Here is a 25,594-nt window from a genome sequence, read left to right as displayed (position 1 = left end):
AGGGTATTTTTCTCTGAAAGCTAAGTATACATCTTTCAGATTATGTAAAATTAGTCTTTTTGCCTTATACACTCTTTTGCCATTTTCTGAAGGGACAGACACAGTCTTTTTTATTAGCAGAAATGCAACTTATATCATCTTCGCAGTAAAAAATTCTGGACACGTTTTTCCACATCCTTACCTATTCCGTTTCTCACTTCATAACTCCCTTTTGACAAAATAGCATCTTCTTTTAGCAATACCCTCGACTTCTTTACCATGTATTTGGTAGTGTTAAAAAACATTTGAATTTTTTCTTTACTCCATGAAGCTGGTGCTAAGGTAAGTATTTGTAATTTCTCTTTAACATAACTTCTGCTGAATTTCTCTTTAAGTTTTTGCATTAAAATATTACAGCGTGTACATTCAGCACTACCAGTTTCTTCAGACACATGTTGCAGAAAAGAACTGGATGGTTTGAAACTTTTTCTTGTTCTCTAATTACCAGACAGAATGGCTGCTTATGTAAGAAGAACAAAATCAAAACAAAGAAGTCCTTCAGATACATAAATTGCATAGACACACGAAAACCTAACACACACACAACCTGTGTTGCATGTGAGTGTTGCTGCTAGACTGAATTTCTCATTGTTGTTTCATGTATTGTTGATTAGCTATTTGAAGCAATTAATTATTACAGCATTATTGAAAAAGTATATGATCTAACAACAGAGGACAAACACCCTTCTGATTATTTTTTTTTTATGTTGAAAAGTATGGCAGTAGGAATTATTTGAAACAAAAATTCAGATGATGAAACCTGTGATTCTGCTGGAAAAAAAATTCCTGAAATTTGCACAAAATGGTGAGAAATTACATTAATTACAAATTTTCAAACATTTATTGCTCAGACACAGCACTTTAATAATTTTTTTATTATAGCTCTATTCTTTTACTTTCCATTGACACCAAATTGAATAAAATTGATTCATAAATAAAAAAGTTATAATGGTTACAAATTTACAAGGCACTTTGTTTCTCAATGCCAGTTGGTAAAAGGGGCTCCCCATTTCAAAATGGTCTCCTAATTACAATTTTGGTCAAAAAATTCCAGAAAAAATATTTTAACCGTAACTCATTATGTACATTTTTACACCAAATTTTCAGAAAAATGTGTGACATAAGGGCAACGGCCACTGGGTGAATTCACATGAAATTACTCCTCTGTGTACTCTTCAACGTGCATTCATCCATCTTCGTCTTTCTTACTTCTCAATAATGAACTCATGTGAACAGAATGCTGATGCAGTGACTGTAAACAGAGGGTACATTATGTCTACGGACTGATGACAGCACCTTCTTCTCAGTTTGTGCACATACCATGGAGTAGGTGATTTTTTTAAAGTGATCTGATCTTCAAGCTTATTTTATATGCAAACGGTACACTTCTGGAGATAGGTTCCTTATCAAAGTTCCCACCACAACATCTAGAGCCTTTAACAGGAATTGTGAAACACCCTGTACATGAAGCTGTCATATCATTATCAATTAAATACAGAAATAATAAGACTACATTTTCCTAATAGAGCAGCTGTCTCATTCTTATTTTTAAAGTAAACAGGGAGGAACCAATTTCATTTTTTGGACACAGCGTTTTATTTGCAACCACAGCAGCTTCAAAGTTAAACTTCATAAATACAAAAATTTACATAAATATTGAGACCTGCAGGTCACTTACTGAATCTTGCCACACACCATGTTGCACAAATGAAACTGCCAACAATACTCTCCAGCTGTACAGTATTTAATATCCTCTGTGCTGCAGTTACATAATAAGTAATTAATATGATAAACATACCCCTACATGGGCACGCAGGTTGCTCACGCGTTTGGCAAGGCTCTTCTGATCATTCGCTTCAGTAAGAGTTGTTGCAGGGAGCAATGATGGTGAGAAGTAAGACATCTGATACGTATCAGTATTTGCTGACTCAAACGACAGAGTGCCAAAACTGAAACAATAAAGCAAGATGTACAGTCCAGAATCTTTTTCAGAGACTTGAATAATCATAATTAATTCTCATTTTATTTTTTAAAAAAACTCAAAGAAACTGTACTGTTATTTTCGTAAGACAAGAGCAAGGAATTTCTATAACACAGTGTGAATTGTCTAAAATGTCGAACTATACATGTGAGTATCTTAATATCAAACATTTTTTGAAACATGTTAGAAGACCTAACAAAGGAGGCACTGCGCAGTAGACAGGCACATAGAAAACATCAATCAGTTTCCAAGACGTGTGTGCGTGTGTGTGTGTGTGTGTGTGTGTGTGTGTGTGTTTTCTCTATTCCCTAAGGAGGACTTTTTTTATCAGAAAGCTTAAATGTTTAGCAGTCTTTTCATTGTGCCTGTCTGCAACTCAGTACCTCCTCAGTGTCATGATAAGCCATCTATCCTTTTCATAATTGTTACTCCATCCCAGACTTTCCAGTGAGATGATACAGATATTTATATTTCTTTCTAGATTTAGCATCACATTTTTAGTTACAGATTTAGTATTCTTAGTTTAATTCCACTGCTCCCTGAATGAAGGAGGAAGTTACAAATAACAACATAAACCAAAATAATATATTATTTCATTTTATGAAAACACATCTTTGGTTTCACCAAAATGCACACATTACTACAGACAACACTTCCCAAAATATTCTCTTACAGGAGGATAAACAGTTATTTTACAGTGGTTTGGTGAAAAGAATGCATTAAAAAAAATTCTACTTTCATTGTCATCGTCAATTTCCTTGGAAGACAGACAAAATGTGGATTATATTGGTCACAAAGGCACATTGAAATGTTTTTATCCTGGCAGAAAACAGCTGATTTTGAGATCAATATTAGAGAAGGAAAGTTGCTACTCACCATATAACAGAGATGCTGAGTCGCACATAAGCACAAGAAAAATATTCTCACAATTACAGCTTTCAGCCATTAAGGTCTTTGTCAGAAATACGCACGCACGCGCACGCACACGCACACACAACTGCAACCTTGGACAGCTGAAACCACGGTCATGTATGTGAGCTACGCGAGTTTGTGTGTGTGGGTGTATGTGTGTCTATTGTCAGCATCTCCACTATACGGTGAGCAGCAACTTTCTTTCTCCAATATTATTACACTCCTTCCTGGATTTTCCATTATTTGATTTTGAGATCAATGCACTTTGGTGTTTTCTCAATTAGTAGTTTCAATTCATGAAGGGCAATTCTGTAAGGTCTGTAAAATGTTCACACACAGCTCTTATGACCTCTTCATCTGACACTTTTTTCCTTCATCCACAAATATCTTTGGCCTTAATAAGCAAAGTCAGAGGGAATCTAGTCAGGTGACTAGAGGTCATCTTTGAACAATTCATACTTCAAAGCAGTTTTCCACATTGCAAAAGCATATTTTGCACACACAAGTATTTTTCTGACAAAAGAGGCTTTTTCTTTTGCACTCCACAGTTTTTCCCTCATTATTTATTAGCCACTTATTCCAGAAAAATTTGGGCTGTATTTGTAAGTTACTGTTTTAAACATTGCAAAATATTGAATAAGGTAAATCCATTCACATCTGAGAAAACGCTGGCCTTCCTATCGGGCACACAAATTACACTTCACCTTATTTCGTGAACAAGCACTGCCTTCTACTCACTACTGTTGCCATTTCATTAATAGCATTAAGAAGAGGGTGCACCCCTCAACCATATCAGGGGGGGGGGGGGAAAATCAATTATTTTCTTTTTAGAAAAACTGATATTCACAATTGCAGATGAAGTATCCATCTTGCACATACTGTATTTACCTGCATATACCATATTTACCTGAGAACAAGAGGACGCTGATAATAAGATAACCCCCCCCCCCTTTTTTTCCCCCTCCAAGAGGTTTCTTGAGAAAAATTTATTTCTAACATATTTTGACTCATCAAACTTACAAACAGTTTTATTGACACACAATATCTGCCTAAAAAGTTAACATTATGCCTATTCCAAATATACGACATTTACTTTTTATATTTTGGTAATGCAAGGAGAAATAAAACAAACGAGAAGAATCAGTTTGCATTAATTTGTGGACTTTTTCCTTTTCTACATTTTCATTTACTAATACTGTCATTTATGGTATCACTATTTTTAATCATCATCCTAATAGCACAGTTGTGAAATTTATATCTTCATTGTCATAAATATTTGGCTATTTCGTCTGAATATGGTTGGATTTCTGCGGTTGGACTGCCGTGGAATCTTAAGAACACAGCTGTTTTTATCCAAATACATACCAAATTTCACTTCTATGCTAATGTCAGAATGTTGCAATGTCTCTTGCTTCCAAACATATCATCTGCCCACCACTCTTTCATTGGCTGCATAGGACCAACAGTTCGCATACACCCTTTTGTTCCTGTCATGTCCCAGTGAACATCAACAACACTATTGCATGAAACATGGAAGTATGCCATTAGCCCCCATCTACAGCTTTACGGCCTCCTGCAGAAATGAATACTATTGCTGAGTATTTGTCCAATTTTGAAGTCATTTCAACTACATATGGATTCAGTCAGGCAAACTGCAGTTTCAAAGTGGTAGATGTTCCTAAAAATCCTAAGTTTGTGGTACAGGTTCCCATGGTTGGCAACATGATGTGATTTGCTGCCCGCTCACTACTCCCCTCTCTCACTCATCTAGTTCTCAGTCAAATTGGTATCACCTGTCACCCCTCCAACCCTTCCGCTGTGCTATGCTTATATGTAATATATATGTAAAATAAAGGCAACTAATACATAAATAACAGATTGCAACCACAAGTCAGTCCAATTCTCGAACTTTGCTCATCCCTCCACAAAGGGTCTTGTCACTAATATATTTTTGCAACAATTATAGCTTAATACAATTTATTTTGTTTGTTAGACATTTCATTCGGGATTAATTTTCCTTCTTGTTTTATCTGAATGTCACCATCATGTTCTAAAGCTGAATAAAAGCTGGTAACATTTTTATCTGGTATTCTAATAAGTGAAAACGACCAAATTTCTTTTTTGTAGCCCACTTGGTAAATCTTTACAGTCTATCATAATCAAATAAAATATTGATCCAAGTTCAGAATCAGGTACTGTTTTTTTGGAGCACAACCTTTTTTCGCTTTTGAATGTTACTTTTACTTACGAGCAGCATTAATGTAAGTTTTCACACAGTATCCATACATGTATGAGAATTTTTATTGCAAATCTGTTCAAATACAACAAGATTTTGTAAAATGGCAAAATTTGGTGCTATTTACTCCTGTGTCACACAAAATTGTCAAATTTTAATCATAGAAATAGACAGTCATAATGCTAGTCCACAGTTTCTTGCATATCCATTGCACCAGCACTGCACAGGTCAAATGTCGTATGACTGTTTGAGCAACATCGACACAGTGTCAAGCATTTGAGTGTATTGGGGAACCCATGAGCCTGTTCAAAAGCAAGTACCGTTTGCCCAGGCCCAACTTTCCAAATTCTTCAAAATAAATCCGCATGTGACCTGAATAGCCAAAGCTTCATCTATCAATGAAAAGACGACCCCTACTTTCTCTATTAAACAGCTTAAAAATTTAAACCTCAGCAGCAATAGTTTATGTTTCGAATGAGGAATTTGGGAAAAAACCTCATCTCGTAATCGGCTAAATTCATTAGTTTTCTCATAGTTATTTCTTGATATGAAATTCATCATACTCTTTGATACACCTATGATGTCACCTATTTTCATATACCTTAAGCATCAATCATCCAATACTCTATTGTGCATTTTTTCCACATTTTGTCTTCATTAGTTTATCAAATAGTCAAGGTTTTGCATAGTCTATGGCATAATTAAAATGATTGTGGCAATTTCTGTTGCACAATTAGTTCAACATTATTCTGGTTAATAAACTTACTATGTTTTACTTTACTAATGAAAAGTAAGTGCTGTTCTTTTACTGTACCATGGGGAAGCACTGAAGCTTTTTTCCATAAAAATACAGTTTATGAGTTTGGCACTATCCACGAGTTACACTGCATTCATCATCAATGTTACCAACTGTGAGAGACTGCAAGATGAAACATTAATTTCATGTATCCAATGTGTACAGATAATTATTATGCACTTGGGCTGTTGTGTGATAAGATTTTTCAATCACACAGCTTCTTTGTTGCCTGCACGATGTAACGTAAATATTTCTTCACATAAAATATTTAATGAGTTTTTACCCATTATGATTCGGAAATAATTACAAATTATTTTTAAGTTTCAAGTTGAATATAACTGTAGCAGTAGTTGTGAAACAAAGCTAAATGACATGAAAACTGTATAAATTCAACATCTGTAATAACCAAATCCATATGACAACTTGTACCAAAATGTTGTTTGCCTTGTAGCAAGTAAACATAACACTGATCAGAAGGGCAACAAATCTCTCAACTGTCAATGTAGTAGCCACCAGAAAGATCGCGGGAGGCGCACATTGGCACGGCGCGTCACGGGCGGTAGTTGCCGCAAGTAGAGTCCCGTCCACCAGAGGGCACGCGAGAATTCGGACACAACAACAACAACAACAACAACAACAACAACAACAACTCCGGCAGCACGGGCCGTGCCCAGTAAGTTAACATCGGGCATGCCTAGGACACAGTCCCGGTCTACGCTAAGTGAAGTGCGACGTAACGTGAACAGTGTTACTACACAATTGGCGACGAGTAGGGTCGTTCTTTCGCGTGTTGCGTCGTCGTTCCGGTTTCGCAGCTTCTCCACGGCATGGAGGATTTGGTACGGGTTTTGGTGGCGCAGCAGACGGAGCTCGTGGCCACCATGAAACAAGTGCTTCCGGCGTTGCTCTCCACGCCGTCTGCTCCGGTGCAGTTCCCTCCTCCCTTTCCCCCGTATGACGAGACGGCGGAGGATTGGGACGCATATGAACATCGCCTTCGGCAGCATTTCCAGGCGTTTCATGTTGCCGATGCGGAGGTATGTCGTGCTCTCTTCTTGTCTTGGATATCTCCCTCGCTGTATCAAGTTTTGCGGCAGCTAGCACCGTTGCAGGAACCCTCGTCCTCGTCTTTTGACGCATTGTGTTCATTGCTGTCTTCATATTATCGCCGCCGCACGCATGTTGTGGCGGCTAGGGTTGAGTTCTATCAATGCAAGAAACAGCCCCATTAGTCTTACCGGGCGTGGGCCGCTACCCTGCATGGTCTTAGTCGCAAGTGTCATTTTGTCACGGAGCAGTCGTGAGAGTCGTATGCCCACGTTATGGTACGCGACGTCATTGTTCGTTCGGCCCCTGATAGGGAGGTCCGGCAACGGGCCCTGCAGTTAGAAGACCCTTCCCTCGAGGAAGTCCTGTCCATTGCTCAATCGTATGAAGTCTCTCACGCAGCAGGTCAACAGCTGGAAGCGTGGTGCGACGTTGCGGAGGTTCAGGGCAGCGCGGCCGCGTCCACTGTGTCCGGGGTGGACGACAACAGCTGGAAGCGTGGTGCGACGTCGCGGAGGTTCAGGGCAGCGCGGCCGCGTCCACTGTGTCCGGGGTGGACGACAACAGCTGGAAGCGTGGTGCGACGTCGCGGAGGTTCAGGGCAGCGCGGCCGCGTCCACTGTGTCCGGGGTGGACAACGTGCGAGCGGTACAATCCGGCCGTTACGGCCGCTCCCGCATGGCGCGTAAACAGAATTCCGGCCGCCGGCCCCTGTTGCCGTCCTCTGCGTCGTGCTATATACATCATGATCGGTCAGAGTGCCCCCGGCGTTGGGCCGTTTGTCGCAAATGTAATAAAAAAGGTCACATTCCTAAAGTTTGCCGCTCAGCCTCGAAAGAATCGAAGGAAGCAAGTACAGAGGACATGGACGTTGACATTCTGGAAGTTTCATCGGGCCAGGCTCCCGACGCATCGGCGCGCAAACTCTTTATCGAGGTGTCGGTTCGGTCGCGCCGGTTACAACTGCAAGTAGATACGGGCGCGGCAGTTTCGTTGTTGAATGCACAAACTTATTCCGACCTTGGATCGCCCCCGTTGGCGCCAGTTTACCGGCGTCTACGCGGTTATGGTAAACAGTTCATTCCCCTACTGGGTCAATTCACTACCGACGTGACTTACAAATCACTCACTCAGCCTATTACTTTTATTGTTGTCAGTGATGCGACCTCCGCTAACCTTTTTGGCCTGGATGCCTTTTAAGCTTTCGGTTTTTCTATTGCTGACACCATACAGTTGGTCTCCGAAGACGTTCCCTATCACTCATTGGAATCTTTGATCTCAGACTTTCCAGATATTTTTGAGGAGGGCCTGGGGCGTGTTTCCGATTTTGAAGCTCACTTAACGTTGAAGGCGTCGGCTCGCCCGCGTTTTCTACGCGCGAGACAGATCCCCTTGGCTCTCCGCCCTCAGGTAAAGGAAGAGCTAGACCGGCTGACAGCCTTAGGGGTCGTTCTTCCCGTTTCTTCCAGTGAGTGGGCTTCGCCCCTCGTTATTGTCAAGAAGCCCTCGGGAAACTTACGTCTTTGTGGCGATTTCAAGGCCACCATTAATTCCCAATTGGTGGTGGACACCTATCCTTTGCCTCGTGCTGATGAATTGTTCTCCGCCGTAGCGGGAGGCCAATATTTTTCGAAAATAGATCTTTCGGAGGCTTATCATCAGATACCACTTGATGAGGACTCCAAACGGCTGGCGGTCGTCAACACCCCGTTTGGCCTTTACCAATACCAGCGGTTGGCTTTTGGAATATCCAGTGCCCCGGCGATATTCCAGCGTTATCTTGAGCATGTCACGTCGACAATCCCTCATTGTATTAATTACCTGGATGACATAATTGTCACAGGCCGCAGCACGAAGGAACACTTGCACAACCTTCGCACCCTCTTTCTCAAATTCAGGTCTGGGGGCTTGCGTTGCAACCTGCATAAGTCAACCTTCTTCCAACCGTCCATTGAGTATGTGGGCTACACCATATCTCGGCATGGCATCCAGCCACTCGGAGGTTTGGTCCAAGGTATCGTCCACCTTCCTCGGCCCACTTCGCTGAAAGAGTTACAAGCTTTTTTAGGCAAGATAGCCTATTACCACCCGTTCATTCCCAGGGCTTCCACTATAGCCCACCCCCTGTACTGCCTTCTGCACAAGGGTGTTCCTTTTGATTGGTCACCTGCATGCGAGCGAGCGTTCACCTCGTTGAAGGGCCTCCTCACTTCAGCCCCTTGTTTGGCTACTTTTGATCCCCATAAACCGTTGGTCCTGGCTACAGATGCTTCGCAGTATGGGGTGGGGGCGGTCCTGGCCCATCGCAACGCAGATGGTTCCGAGCAACCACTGGCGTTTGCGTCTAAAACGCTTAGTCCCGCGCAGGCCCATTACTCCCAGGTGGAAAAAGAGGCTTTGGCCATTGTCTACGCTGTTACCAAGTTTCACCCTTTCTTGTATGGCACGAAGTTTCAGTTTATCACTGACCATAAGCCGTTAATATCGTTATTTGGCCCCGCCTCTCAGATTCCGGATAGGGCGGCACACAGACTACAGCGTTAGGCCTTGTTCCTCTCTAAGTACCATTATGACATTCATTTTCGCCCTACAGGACAGCATGCCAACGCCGACGCTCTTTCCCGTCTTCCGGTGGGCCCGGATCCTACGTTCGATCGAGAGGAGATTATGTGTTTTCATTTGGATGTGGCGTCCCGCCAAGCAGTTGATGGCTTCCCGATCACTAGTTCTCGAGTCGCCAGGGAAACGGCGGCTGACCCGGTTCTCCGGCAAGTAGTTCGCCTCATTCAGCAGGGGTGGTCCTCCCGCCCTCCGGGCCGGGCCTCGGACCCTCTTCGTAATTATTTTCTTCTACGAGGCCGCCTCTCGGTCTTGGAAGGAGTTCTCCTTCTGGCTACCGATGATACAGCTCCTCGCGTGGTTGTTCCTGCAGGTTTACGAAGGGAGGTCCTCACGTTGCTACATGCGGGGCACTGGGGTGTTTCCCGTACTAAAACCTTGGCTTGCCGACATGTGTACTGGCCCGGTATTGACAGAGAAATTGAGCACTTAGTGGCCGCCTGTTCCCAGTGTGCGAGCCAACAAGCATCTCCCAGGGCAGCGTTCTCTTCATGGCCGCCGGCAACCCAAGCATGGGAACGTGTTCACATCAATTTTACAGGCCCGTTTCTCAATGGCTTTTGGCTCATTGTCATTGATGCTTATTCCCGATTCCCATATGTGGTCCGCTGCTCCTCAACCACTTCAGAAGTTGCAATCCAGGCACTAGCAAAAATATTTTCTGTGGAAGGTCTGCCAATCACCCTGGTCTCAGACAATGGACCGCAGTTTATTTCGCAGACCTTCCAGGATTTTTGTCGGCGCTTTGGTATTCGGCACGTTTGCTCTCCCCCCTTCCATCCACAATCGAATGGGGAAGCCGAGCGCATGGTGCGCACATTTAAGACGCAGATGAAAAAGTATGTGCACAAATTTCCTGCAGAGGAAGCCTTGACGTTTTTCTTGAAGGCATACCGGACCACACCAATGGGTGAACGCAGCCCCGCAGAGCTCCTCCATGGGCGTCAACCTAGGACTCTGCTGCACCTCCTCCGGCCTGGTCCTCGCCATTCTTCACACAACAGAGTACCTGGCTTTCCACTGGGTATGTCAGTCTGGGCCCGTGGGTTTGGTCGCAATCCACGTTGGATACCGGCGATGGTCCTGCGCCGAAATGGCCGCCGGCTCTATACCTTGCAGGTGGGGGATCTGTTGGTACGTCGTCACCAAAATCAGTTACGTCCACGTTCGGGCACTCACCCTCCGACCTCTCGGACGCCGGCTTCCCCATTGCCGGCACCTGTATTGGTTTCACAGGGGACGTTACCTCCTCTCCCCGCTGTGACGCTGCCGCACTGCGATGGTTCTCAGCCTTGGCAGCCTCCAGTAGCTCCAGCACCGGCATCGCCATCATTCGAGATGCCCCAGCGAGGGCCGGCCCCCCTAGCAGGCCCGGTTTCTCAGGGGGCTAGTTCACCTGTGGTCGTCCTTTCCCCTTCGTCCCCGCCACTGGGTCTTGCCCCTCCCGAGGTGGAACAGGATCCGGAGTTCGACAGATTGTCACCCGTTCTGTCCCGAGCTCCAGTTGGGGGACGACGGGGGCCTCTTCGTGTGGGTCACTTCCAGCCGTATTCGAAGGTTCCGGCTCGAGGGTTGGCAGATCCCCTCGACTCCGGCCATCCAATGGATGTGGAAGTCATCGCTCCTGCCCGACGCTCCACCTTCCGACGCAGTGGATCACAGTGGCTTCACCCCCCGAAGGAGGAGGAGGAGTGTAGTAGCCACCAGAAAGATCGCGGGAGGCGCACATTGGCACGGCGCGTCACGGGCGGTAGTTGCCGCAAGTAGAGTCCCGTCCACCAGAGGGCACGCGAGAATTCGGACGCGACCTCAGCCGGCGTAACAAGAAGAAGAAGAAGAAGAACAACAACAACTCCGGCAGCACGGGCCGTGCCCAGTCAGTTAACATCAGGCATGCCTAGGACACAGTCCCGGTCTACGCTAAGTGAAGTGCGACGTAACGTGAACAGTGTTACTACAGTCAAAGTTCGCCGCGCAGGATTAGCCGAGCGGTCTAAGGCGCTGCAGTCATGGACTGTGTGGCTGGTCCCGGCGGAGGTTCAAGTCCTCCCTCGGGCATGGGTGTGTGTATTTGTCCTTAGGATAATTTAGGTTAAGTAGTGTGTAAGCTTAGGGACTGATGACCTTAGCAGTTAAGTCCCATAAGATTTCGCACACATTTGAACATTTGTCAAAGTTCATTTGTTTACTGAACTTTTAATATGGGAAGATCTAATGAATAAAAGACAGTGTTACAAAATACTGGAAAACTTATTAGAGAGGGGGGGGGGGGGGAGAGATAATATAAGATTGCAAATAATAAATTAATGAAAATCAGATGCCGAACAAAATCTCAAGCATCAAGTAACAAAGAGAAAAGCTAAAGAAACGAGATAAACAACTAATTAAGAGCTGACATTTGACGTTGTAATGCGAACTGGAACAATATTGTGATGCTAATTATAAATATTCCCAGACAGAACTTGCAAATAAAGGGGAAATACATATACACTCCTGGAAATGGAAAAAAGAACACATTGACACCGGTGTGTCAGACCCACCATACTTGCTCCGGACACTGCGAGAGGGCTGTACAAGCAATGATCACACGCACGGCACAGCGGACACACCAGGAACCGCGGTGTTGGCCGTCGAATGGCGCTAGCTGCGCAGCATTTGTGCACCGCCGCCGTCAGTGTCAGCCAGTTTGCCGTGGCATACGGGGCTCCATCGCAGTCTTTAACACTGGTAGCATGCCGCGACAGCGTGGACGTGAACCGTATGTGCAGTTGACGGACTTTGAGCGAGGGCGTATAGTGGGCATGCGGGAGGCCGGGTGGACGTACCGCCGAATTGCTCAACACGTGGGGCGTGAGGTCTCCACAGTACATCGATGTTGTCGCCAGTGGTCGGCGGAAGGTGCACGTGCCCATCGACCTGGGACCGGACCGCAGCGACGCACGGATGCACGCCAAGACCGTAGGATCCTACGCAGTGCCGTAGGGGACCGCACCGCCACTTCCCAGCAAATTAGGGACACTGTTGCTCCTGGGGTATCGGCGAGGACCATTCGCAACCGTCTCCATGAAGCTGGGCTACGGTCCCGCACACCGTTAGGCCGTCTTCCGCTCACGCCCCAACATCGTGCAGCCCGCCTCCAGTGGTGTCGCGACAGGCGTGAATGGAGGGACGAATGGAGACGTGTCGTCTTCAGCGATGAGAGTCGCTTCTGCCTTGGTGCCAATGATGGTCGTATGCGTGTTTGGCGCCGTGCAGGTGAGCGCCACAATCAGGACTGCATACGACCGAGGCACACAGGGCCAACACCCGGCATCATGGTGTGGGGAGCGATGTCCTACACTGGCCGTACACCACTGGTGATCGTCGAGGGGACACTGAATAGTGCACGGTACATCCAAACCGTCATCGAACCCATCGTTCTACCATTCCTAGACCGGCAAGGGAACTTGCTGTTCCAACAGGACAATGCACGTCCGCATGTATCCCGTGCCACCCAACGTGCTCTAGAAGGTGTAAGTCAACTACCCTGGCCAGCAAGATCTCCGGATCTGTCCCCCATTGAGCATGTTTGGGACTGGATGAAGCGTCGTCTCACGTGGTCTGCTCGTCCAGCACGAACGCTGGTCCAACTGAGGCGCCAGGTGGAAATGGCATGGCAAGCTGTTCCACAGGACTACATCCAGCATCTCTACGATCGTCTCCATGGGAGAATAGCAGCCTGCATTGCTGCGAAAGGTGGATATACACTGTACTAGTGCCGACATTGTGCATGCTCTGTTGCCTGTGTCTATGTGCCTGTGGTTCTGTCAGTGTGATCATGTGATGTATCTGACCCCAGGAATGTGTCAATAAAGTTTCCCCTTCCTGGGACAATGAATTCACGGTGTTCTTATTTCAATTTCCAGGAGTGTATTTACTTATCCAGCTAAATAACCCATTAAGTGGGTGGTATGCAAGCACACTATCACGTAACAGCAAGGTGTATCACAGCAAGAATGGTAAGCAATGCTTATTATTCAATTTATCTATTGTTTGGTGTTAACATACTCCTATACTATAGCAAAAGGTTTATTGTCTCTATACATTGTGTATGCATAGTTTCTTATGACAACATGGTACATGTACATACTGGTAAATAAATAAGACTGCACTTGTTAGTAACAATATCTTGGATAAATCATATGTAGAAAGTGAGAAAGGTGGACTATAAAAATATTTATAATGTGGACTCTGACCACAATTTATTGGTTATGCAATGCAGATTAAAACTGAAGAAGCTGCAAAATGGTAGGAAATTAAGGAGATGAGACCAGGATAAACCACAGGTTGTTACAAGAACAGGAAGACGGAATACAGTAGAAGAAGAATGGGTAGCTTTGAGAGACGGAATAGTGAAGGCAACAGAGGATCAAGTAGGTAAAAAGACGTGGGCTAGTAGGAACCCTTGGCTAACACGGGAGGTTTAATTGATGAAAGGAGCAAATACACAAATGCGGTAAATTAAGCAGGCAAAAGGAATACAAACATCTAAAAAATGAGACTGACAGGAAGTGCAAAACGGATAAGCAGGGGTGACTTGAGGACAAATGTAAGGACTTAAAAGCATATATCACTAGGGTAAAGATAGATAACGCCAACAGGAAAATTAGAGAGACCTTTGGAAAAAAAGAGAACCACCTGTATGAATATCAAAAGCTCAGATGGAAAACCAGTCTTAAGTAATGAAGGGTAAAGCTGGGGGGGGTGGGGGGCAGGGGGTGGGGTGGGGGTGGGGTGGGGGTGGGGGTGGGGGGAATGTTCAAATGTGTGTGAAATCTTATGGCGCTTAACTGCTAAATTGCACACTACTTTAAACTACATTATCCTAAGGACACGCACACACACACACACGCACACACACACACACACACACACACACACACACACACACACACACACACACACACGCCCGAGGGAGGACTCTAATCTCCACCAGGATCAGCCGCACAGTTCATGACTGCAGCGCCTTAGACTGCTCGGCTACTCCCTTGCGGCGGTAAGCTAAAGTTGGAAGGGGTATATAGGGGGTCTGTACAAGGAAGATGTACTTGAGGGCAATTTGTAGAAGGGGAAGAGAATGTAGATGAAGATAAGATTGTAGATAATGATACTGTGTGAAGAATTTGACAGAACACTGAAACACCTAAGTCGAAACAAGATCTCAGTAGTAGACAACATTCCACTAGAACAATTGATAGCTTGGGAGAATGGGCCATGACAAAACTTTTCCATCTGGTGTGCAAGATGTATGAGACAGGCGAAATACCCTCAGACTTCAAGAAGAGTATAATAATTCCAATTCGAAAGAAAGCACGTGCTGACAGGTGTGAATATTACCGAATCATCAATTTAGTAAGTCACGGCTGCAAAATACTAACAAGAACTCTTTACAGAAGAATGGAAAAACTGGTAGAAGCCGAACTCGGGAAAATCAGTTTGGATTCAGGAGAAATGTAGGAAGACGCGAGGCCATACTGATGCTATTACTTTTCTTAGAAGATTGATTGAGGAATGGCAAACCTGAGTTTATAGCATTTGTAGACTTAGAGAAAGCTTTTGACAATGTTGACTGGAATACTGTCCTTCAAATTCTTAATGTGGCAGGGGTAAAATGCAGGGAAGGGAACAGAAGGCTATTTACAACTTGTACAGAAACTAGATGGCTGTTTTAAGAATCGGGGGGGGGGGGGGGGGGGCATGAAAGGGAAGCAGTGGTTGAGAAAGGAATGAGGCAGGGCATGTTATTCAGTGTGTACATTGAGCACGCAGTAAAGGAAACAAAAGAAAAATTTGGAGTAGGAATCAAAGTCCAGGGAGAAGAAATAAAAACTTTGAGGTTTGCCAATGACATTGTAATTCTGTCAGAAACAGCAAAGGACCTGGAAGAGCAGCTGAACGGAATGGACAGTGTCTTGAAAGGAGGAGATAAAATTAACATCAACAAAAGCAATACAAGAATAATGGAATGTAATCAAATTAAAATCAGGTGTCGCCGAGGAATTAGATTAAGAAATAAACAATTTAGACATGAAGAGAAGAGAAGCTTTTGAAATGTGGTGCTACAGAAGATTGCTGAAGATTAGATGAGCAGATCACGTAACTAAGGAGGAAGTACTGAACAGAATTGGGAAGACTAGAAATTTGAGGTACAGCTTGACCAAAAGGAAGAATCTGTTGTTAGGACACATTCTGAGACATCAAGGGTTCACCAATTTAGTATTGGATGGGAAGTGTGTGTGTGTGGGGGGGGGGGGGGGTAAAAATTGTAGACAGAGACCAAAAGATGAATACAGTAAGCAGATTCAGAAAAATGTTGGATGCGGTAGTTATTCAGAGATGAAAAAGGCTCACAGAGGATAGAGTGGCACGAAGAACTGCATCAAACCAGCCTTCAAACTGAAGACCATGATAACATAATGTACTTTTAATAGTTTACATCCTATAAGCTTTGTAGAAATGTACTACATGACAGATTTCCATGCTACTGTTGAAACACCAGTTTTAACTCAGCCATAAAGAGATTAGAGATTTTAACAGTCCAATCGATGTCTATAACTGGCCATCCATAACACATGTCTAACGGACAGTCTTAACATTACAAGGAGCACAAAATGAAACGTGTGAGAGTGGATTAATAGGTCTTTAATATTTCAGTTAAACAACAGTGAGTTTAAGTGGTGTGATGGTCATTCTGTTCTTTAGCAGTATTGTCAGAATTTTCAAACAGATGCAACAGCTTGTTGATTTTTGGCTGCTGTCTTAAGCAACTGATGTCATGTTTTGTAGCAATAGACAAGAGATTGGTGACCAAAGTTTTTACTTATCTCTGATAGGGGATTATGTCACAGGGCTGAAGGAAGTCTAAGCACATTTGTACTAAGACTCAAAGCAAAATTTTGTACATGGCTGCATGTTCAGAGACCGTGAATAATTACAATTGAAAGAAAACAGCCCACGGTCATTATTTTTAACAAATTAACCGGGTTTCGACGCTGCTAGGAGTGTCTTCCTCAAAATTTAAATCAAAGAATGGTCTATAACATGGTCACAGAACTATGACTAAAAACGTATGATACAGAGTGTAAGTACAGAATCATTGTGAAAGACTGGCAGTACTTATATGTCAATTATAAAATAATAAATATGCCAAAAGGGCATTAGTCACAAAGATATTTAAGATAAAAAATTGTGATGGTGAGCCACTAAGGGCTGCTCGTTACTTACGTGGTTACAGGTTGCAAACGGACTGAGGTGCCCACATTAACAAATGCGGCCAGGTGAACATGGCACTGCAACGAGCGCGCCATCTAGTAGCCGTAGATACAATTAGGCTACTTGACATTGAAATATAGGCAGAAATGATTATAAATGAATAGTATTTGGTACATAATGGAAAGCAATCTTTGATTGATAGTAGCATACAACACAACATTTTGTCTACATCGAAGCTTATAACAGTAAGATAAAACATGAAAACATCATTATGAAAATGTAGATAGGACTGAATGACAACTTGTAGAAAGCAATATTGACATGAAATACAGCCAAGAAACATTTGATAATTAGAAAAAATAGGACTACCTTAGAAGGAAAAGAACATTTAGGCAACCTGTACAAGGAGACCCGAAGTCAGATATCGAGTAACGGCTTTATACGGCTGAAAAAATTCAATATTCTATTTGTTCCCCTTTAGAAAATTCTGGTGTCTACAAAATTGTCTGTGATACTTGCTCTTCTTACTATATAGGACAAACTGGACGTGCCTTCACTATCCGATATAAAGAACACTTGCTAAGAAAAAATGGCACTACCCTCCAAAATTCATCTTTTGCCGACCATCTTCTAATTACAGGTCATTCACCTAAAGCCATCTGCGATAGCAACATTTTGCACACTGAAAAGAAAGGGCGTAGACTAGACATTCTAGAAGAATTAGAGACTTTCAAACATCTTGCTCGAAAGGATAGCCTCATCCTTAACAAACAAAATATTTTCAACGGTATAAAGCACTTACTCGATATTTGACTTCGGGTCTCCTTGTGCAGGTTGCCGAAATGTTCTTTCCTTTCTAAGGTAGTCCTATGTTTTCTAATTATCAAATGTTTCTTGGCTGTATTTCATGTCAATATTGCTTTCTACAAGTTGTCATTCAGTCCTATCTACATTTTCATAATGATGTTTTCATGTTTTATCTTACTGTTATAAGCTTCGATGTAGACACAATGTTATGTTGTATGCTACTATCAAATAAACATTGCTTTCCATTATGTACCAAATAGTATTCATTTATAATCATTTCTGCCTATATTTCAATGTGAAGTAGCCTAATTGTATCTACGGCTACTAGATGGCATGCTCGTTGCAGTGCCATGTTAACCTGGCCGCATTTGTTAATGTGGGCACCTCAGTCCGTTTGCAACCTGTAACCACGTAAGTAACGAGCAGCCCTTAGTGGCTCGCCATCACTATTTTTTATCTTAAATATCTTTGTGACTAATGCCCTTTTGGCATATTTATTATTTTATAAATGATATACAAGTACTGCCAGTCTTTCACAATGATTCTGTACTTACACTCTGTATCATACGTTTTTAGTCATAATTATGTGACCTTGCTATAGATCATTCTTTGATTTAAATTCTGAGGAAGACACTCCTAGCAGCATTGAAACCTGATTAATTCGTTAAAAATAATGACCGAGGGTTGTTTTCTTTCAATTGTACACTCAAAGCCCTTTATTACAGTGTAAACGAATTTAAACATGGACAAATCAATATTGCAAATATGGCTTACTGCAGACGTCCAACTGAGGTTTCTTACAAAGAAATAGCTGATAAAAAAAAACTGTATCTAAGTAGAGGACTATCACATTAAAACTTGTGTTAATTGTTTAGATGATACATGTGTCATGAATGAGAAGGTAGTGTTCTGGATAGTGGTAGTGGTGATGAATGGATTTAAAGTCTCTAAGCAGCTTGGTTATCAGTCCTGCCTTCTTCATGAAGTTTTAAGTTAAATGATTATGTGAAACTAGGAAAAGGGAATGGTCTGCTCCAGGGTCTTTGACCTTGCTGCATGCCTAACATTTGTGGGGCTGTACTGTAAATGAGGCAATTCTATGAGGAACAGGGGGAGTTAAAAGAAAATAGGGATGTTGGCACAGAAGTGGAGGCTCCTCAGGTAAAAATATCTCTTGCAGTAGGCAAACATACTGTCGCAGCCTCACATAGACATCAATGAAGGATATAAAAAGATCATTGTATCTAAAATATGTTGAGAAAAATGACAACTTGGTGGAGCTAGAGGGATTATTACCTTCAGCAATTTTTTTAATTAAAAATGTTTAAAGTGTATGATATAGAGTGAGATTTAGACAATAACAACTGGAAATGAACAAAGAAACAAGCTTCAGAAGTGAGATTTTTAAGAGGATTAAGAGGCTATTAAGTATTTGATATTAGGAGTACTACAATGAGAAAAGAATTTGGTCCTACAAGTGTAAATGAACACATCAGGGAGTATAGAAATAAATGAGAGATCATGTTACAAGAATGAATGAAAACAGAAAACCTAAAATAGTAATGGTTATCGACCAATAGGGAAAAGATCAGTATGCAGACCAAGAAAGAGGTTGGGATCTCAAATAGTCACTAAGCACCAATAATAGATGCACTGAACAAGAGGACATAACAGGCAAATGCCTAATACTTGGAGGAGGAGGAGGAGGAGGAGGAGGAGGAGGAGGAAGAGGAAGTGCATTACAGTGTAGGGAGGGCCATAGCTAGAGGTGACTAGTGGCATATCTTGCAGTGAGAAGTTTCATAAAGGAATTTCTGTATTTTCAGCAGACATTTCCATTTAAAGGATATCTGATACTATATAAATGTAGCACGATAATGCCACCCCGATCAAAAATCGGCATGTTGGCATACATTAATGTGTACCACAAAGAAAAAGCAATGTTTTCAGTAAAAGTAACAACTGTTTAAGACACTCAGGCTTAATCATGAAAGATAATCTGCAAAAGAACCAAATAGTAACTGGCTCTTATTTTGCAACTTTATAGAGTAGAAGAAGCCACCAAGTTTAATGTTCTTGAACTAGAAGAAGTTGACATCAGACAATGTGAGCACCAAACAAATTTTTCAACTTAGAACTGCATGATGCTGAATGTAAATCAATGTTGTAGTGAGATTTACAGTGACATTTTGCAATCACCAACAATGCTCACTCTTAAACTTCTTGGCAGATTAAAACTGCTGGTAGAGCACTTGCCCGCAAAAGGTGAGTCTCGGTCCAGCACACAGTTTTAATCTGTCAAGAAGTTTCATATCAGCACACACTCCGCTGCAGAGTGAAAACTCATTCTGGAATGCTCACTCTGTTACAGGTCCAGGCATACTGTCCTTTTACAATCTTACTCTCAGTGTGCAGAATTCCCATGCCACGGCACACACTACTTTCATGATGACCTGCCAGGTCAGTCATAGGAATCACAGGGCCATTGCTGCTCACTTCTTAAACGAGTTAAGACATAAAGACAAACAATGTGTAATGATACAACATTTTTGATTTTTTTAAAAAAATCATACAAAATAGTATAGGGAATTTCATCAATACAATGAAACAACACCCAAGATGATTTACTATAGGAAAATACATCGAAATGAGGCACAAGAGCAATATACATATGGCATGCTCTGTATGTCTGCTAGATACTTATTAAAGCAATTACAAGGACACCATTTTAAGACTTGTGAGATTTCAAAGATACATGCATCATCATAAAACAAATGGGTACATAATAACTGAAAGTTCTGCATCTGATGACTCTGTGATAGTGGCAGCAGATAAAACATTGAAGAAATGTGTTCAAAAGGCCAATTTAGGAAAAGCTGATGTACAGTCTAAAGGACTTTTTCTGTAGTCATATAATTGTACATGGAGTTTGAATCTTTTATTACACCCTCAAGACAAAACAACAGTTAGGCATAAGTAAAAAAGGGCACAAATCATTCCAATGGTTGAAAAAGTTATACTGACTGACTGATGAAGCAAGTTGGGATCTCTTTACTTCCTCTCTTTTTTTCTCCATCTGCCTCCTTAAATTCATTTTATTTTCATTTTTGCCTAATTATCATTAACATACATGAGAATAATCTGCATTTCCATAAAAGAGAAAAGTTGGCCCTCAGTTTTATAGAATATAGCACCAGATCTCAAAAATGGTTCAAATGGCTCTGAGCACTATGGGACTTAACATCTTAGGTCATCAGTCCCCTAGAACTTAGAACTACTTAAACCTAACTAACCTAAGGACACATCCATGCCTGAGGCAGGATTCGAATCTGCGACCATAGCAGTCCCACGGTTCCAGACTGCAGTGCCTATAACCGCACGGCCACCGCGGCCGGCAGCACCAGATCTAATTTTGTGTTTAGTTTTGTATGTGTCATCAATTTCCTAATTTATTTTGACCATTCCTAGTTAATATCTTTTGTTATAGGATGAAATCAGTAATTGTTTCGTGACCTAAATTCTATTGTTGACTTATAAACAAATATAAATTCTGTAATAATTCTAAACAATTGGAAGAAGGACTGCTAGGATTCTTAAAGTATTTATTTGGCTCCATTCAAAAAATATTAGTAAAATCAGCCCTTATTTAATTCCAATTATTTATTTGGTTAGATAAACAACAATGCATCAACTTAACCGTGAAATAAGTGTAACACCAACAGGCTTTGTGTTGAAACAATGACAGTGTCTGTTCAATTTATTTGAAAGACTGTGAACTGTGTGGTTAGGTTTTTACTGCCCATAGATGTTCAACAGTTAACTGTTTTTCAGCAAGTACAACAACAAAGTACATCAATACCGAGGACTATCAATGAAGAAATAAAGCAGGTGACTGTCACAACTTTTTCTGGGAATTAAAGGATAGAACAGTACTTGCTCTTATTAAATTGTTTTATTGGTCTATTTGCATAGTTACTTGAAGCTGTAAAAATCAAAATTAATGTGTAAGTGGGTGCTCTTCCACCACAACACTATCCTATTTCATAAACTAGTAGTTGCGATGGCAAAAGAGCATGAACCGGAATTCAAAATGGTTCCCTATCTCCCATACATGTTTCAAAAATTTCACCACATGTAACATTTTCCTGTTTCCCAGTATACACAGTGAATCACCTAAAACTTGCACTGCAGATATTGCGGAAATGGGAAGTGCTATTGATGTGTGGTTTCCACAGAATGGATTGATAGTCAGGGCTCTTACTGTTAGCCAATGAACAGATTCTGCCTATCATTACAAAGTGTATTTTTTGAGCAAACATACACTTTTTTAAATGGAACAATACCTACTGACATTAACAAACTTAAAATAGGGTAAATAACAATATCAGTGGCATCTGTTGCAAGATTCTATTGAGTTGACTACAAAATAAGTGTATTTTGAAAAGTTTCCACATTGACACTTGTTTGTGCCGTTCAAGCTGCTAAGTTGCTAGGTAAGATGATGATATGTTTGCTTAGAGTGTGTTAGTGTGTTCCTTGAGTGCACTGCGACTTGCTAGTCAGTGTGTGACAGACCAAGCAGTAGGTTGTGAGTGGACAATGGGATTTACCAACGCAGAAAAAGCCAACATGCTCAAAGTGTATGGAGTGTGTCAGTACCCCAACATACATCAATCATCTTGCCAATTATTTATTAATCTCTTCAACCAGTTACATGAAAGTTGTAGTATAACACCTAGACCATGTAGCCGAAGGAAACAAGTGATGACAGAAGAGGAGGAAGTTAATGTTCTATGTTCTTGCTGCTGTTGCAGCCAATCTACATGTAAGCACCCGAGGAAGTGGCACAAATCAGGCAAGTGTCCTAAGTATTCTCCATCAACAAAGGTTCCATCACTGGCACATCTCTCTCTTATCAAGAGCTGCATGGAAACTATTACAAGAATTGTGTTAACTTCTGTACATGGACATTATAACAGGATACTCCTGATGTATCACGTATCTTGTTTAGTAATGAAGCCACATTTAGCAATCATGGACATGTAAACTGCTAAAACACGCACTACAGGTCTGCTGACAAATCCTGTTGGCTTTATCAGATGGACCGTCAGTGTCCATGGAGTGTAAATGTTCAGTACGGGATAGTGAACCATCAGTTCATAGAACTGCTTTTCATAGACGGAGAACTGAATGCAAGCATGTATTGCAGCCTCTGCCTCCTAACAGACTGTCTTCCATAGATGCTGGAAGACATTCCTCTGCAGACCAGAAGGAACCAGTGGTACCAATGTTATGGCTGTCCACCCCATAGTGCACAAAGTACTACAGCATGTTTTCATGAATTGTTTCCAAATCGTTGGATCAGACGCAGAGGATCTATATCTTGGCCAGCCCATTTCCTGGATTTGATGCCTGTAGACTTTTCTCTGTGGCGAAAGCTGAAAGATGCTGTCTACAAGGACGTATCAATTACAGCCAATGATATACAATGACGCATTATTGCAGTCTGCTCAGACATCTCTGCTGAAATGCTAGCACAAGTGCAGTGTTTGTTACCACAGATATTGTACAAGAGTCAGTGTGGAAACTTTTCAAAATACAGTATCTTGTAAACAGCTCACACTAACATCCTGCAACGAACACCACTGACATTCTAATTTACACTACTTTTAGTTTGAACTGTAAGAGACATTGTTCCATTAGAAAAAAAAAGAAAAAAAAACCTTATGTCTGCACAAAAAATACACTTTCTAAGTGTTATTACAATCTGCCGACTGGCTAACAATATGAGCCACTTACTACCAATTTATTCTGTGAAAACCACACATCAATAGCACTTTCCATTTCCGCAATATCTGCAGTGCAAATTTGAAGTGTTCACCTTGTATCTAATGTTTGTAGTGAACAAACTTCTTTTCTGAGAGCAAAGAAAATGGAATTTGATTGTATAAATGCTTCGAGATCAATTTTCACATAAATTTATTTATCTGCAAAAAATTATTTCTTAATAGACTTTGTAGTCTGCTATCGTAAGACTTTTCTTTCTCTTCTTTGAAACTGAAGTTATAGTGACTGATGTGTCAAATAACATTCTAGCGGAAGAATAGATATACAACACACAAAAACTTGAAGGCCGGCTGTTCTTTCAATTAGGTAGCAGTAAAGCACAAGGAAGAGAGGTGCCACGTACTGTTCGTTGCTCTACCGCATGGCAGAGCAGACAATGTGGACCACTGATCCTTTTATAACGACACTAAGCGAAGATGGATGGTTAGTTGGTTGGTTTGAGGTATACAGGGACCAAACTACAGGATCATCAGTTGGGAAGGTTGAAAGTCCGCCACCACGTGGCTAAAAGTGGGCAGTCCAACAAAATGTGGACAACAGTCATATGAAAGCCACAGTGACCCCAAGGTGGGTCCTTGTGACAGAGGAGGTAGCCATGTGTTAGCCATGTGTGGGCAATGGGGAGCCGGCAGAGAACCACAGAGTCCCAGCGAGAGGCCCGCATGGATGTCTTCCACACATTCATTGTCTCCTTAAGGGCATGCAGTTTTTTGTGCGTACCGAGATTATGCCATTCCATCTCCCAAAGCTGAAAAACCTTGTGGCGTCCTAATGATCGCAGGTCAGTTACAGGGATGCCGATCTCCAGAAGCGGTTTGCGTGTAGCCTGTTTGGCCAGCCTGTCGGCAAGTTCATTTCCTGGGATTCCGATGTGGCCTGGGGTACACATAAACACCATGGAACGACTCGATTGTTCCAAGGCATAGATGGAATCCTGGATGGTCGCTACCAAAGGTTGGCAGGGGTACCACTAGTCGATAGCTTGTAGGCTGCGAGTCAGTACAGAAAAGAAACAACTCGCCAGGCCACGAGCAGATGTGCTCAAGAGCACGAGAAATGGCCGCCAGCTCTTCAGTGAAAACACTGCAGCCATCTGGCAAGGAGTCCTGTTCAATATGTCCTCCATGAACATGTGTGAAGCCAACGTGACCATCAGACATCGAGCTGTCAGTGTAAACCACTTCACGGTCCCGGTACATGTCAAGAATCGAGAGGAAGTGACAGTGGAGAGCTGCGGGGTTAACTAAGTCCTTAGGACCATGTGAAAGGTCCAGGCAAAGCTTCTGCCTAGTGTGCACCACAGAGGTGTACGTGAATGGACCTCGAGTGTAGGTGGTAAAGGCAAAGACTTCACTTCAGACAGAAGAGATCGGATGCGAACCGCGATCTTAAGCCCTGACCTGGGCCTCTGATACATTAGATGAACTGCCGTGGATGGGAAAAGGAGATGGTAATTCGGATGCGCAGGAGAACTACGAACGTGTGCAATGTAACTGGCGAGCAGTTGTGCACGCCTAACCTTCAATGGAGGGACTCCGCCCTCCACCAGGATGCTGGTCACCGGACTTGTCACAAAACCTCCTGTTGCCAATCAAATGCCACAATGGTGCACTGGGTCGAGTAACCGAACGCTGAGGGCGCCACCGAACCATAAACCAGACTCCCATAGTCATATTGGGATTGAACAAGGGCTCTGTAGAGCTGCAGCAGCGTAGACCGATCTGCACCCTAGTAGATGTTGCTCAGGCAGCGGAGGGCATTGAGGTGCTGCCAGCACTTCACCTTCAGCTGATGAATATGAGGAAGCCACATCAATCGGGCATCCACCTAGATTATATGGACTTCCTAAGGTTCATAAAGAGGCCGTCCCGTTGAGGACTATTGTTTCTAATATTGGTGCTCCGACATATCGTGTAGCTAAACATCCTGCTAGTTTGTTGAGCCCACTAGTAGGTAGGTGTGAACACCACATTACGAACTCTGCAGATTTCTTACATCAATTGCAGGGATTGTGTTTGAATGACTGTGATATTATAGTCAGTTTTGACCTTTGCAAGGT

At 42.6% G+C, this 25,594-nt stretch overlaps 1 protein-coding gene across 1 annotated transcript in view; it reads right to left on the bottom strand.

Annotated features, from left to right (window-relative positions):
* Window positions 1-25,594, bottom strand: part of LOC126253296 (cell division cycle protein 27 homolog) — a 209,982-nt gene that overhangs the window by 126,257 nt on the left and 58,131 nt on the right. Inside the window, exon 6 of the mRNA XM_049954526.1 lies at window positions 1,838-1,988. Coding sequence (XP_049810483.1) covers window positions 1,838-1,988 — 151 coding nt within the window. The remainder of the gene's footprint in view (window positions 1-1,837; window positions 1,989-25,594) is intronic.

Source organism: Schistocerca nitens, chromosome 4 (assembly GCF_023898315.1).
Source record: "Schistocerca nitens isolate TAMUIC-IGC-003100 chromosome 4, iqSchNite1.1, whole genome shotgun sequence".
Taxonomy (NCBI): domain Eukaryota; kingdom Metazoa; phylum Arthropoda; class Insecta; order Orthoptera; family Acrididae; genus Schistocerca; species Schistocerca nitens.
This window is presented reverse-complemented; position numbering and strand designations above follow the sequence as displayed.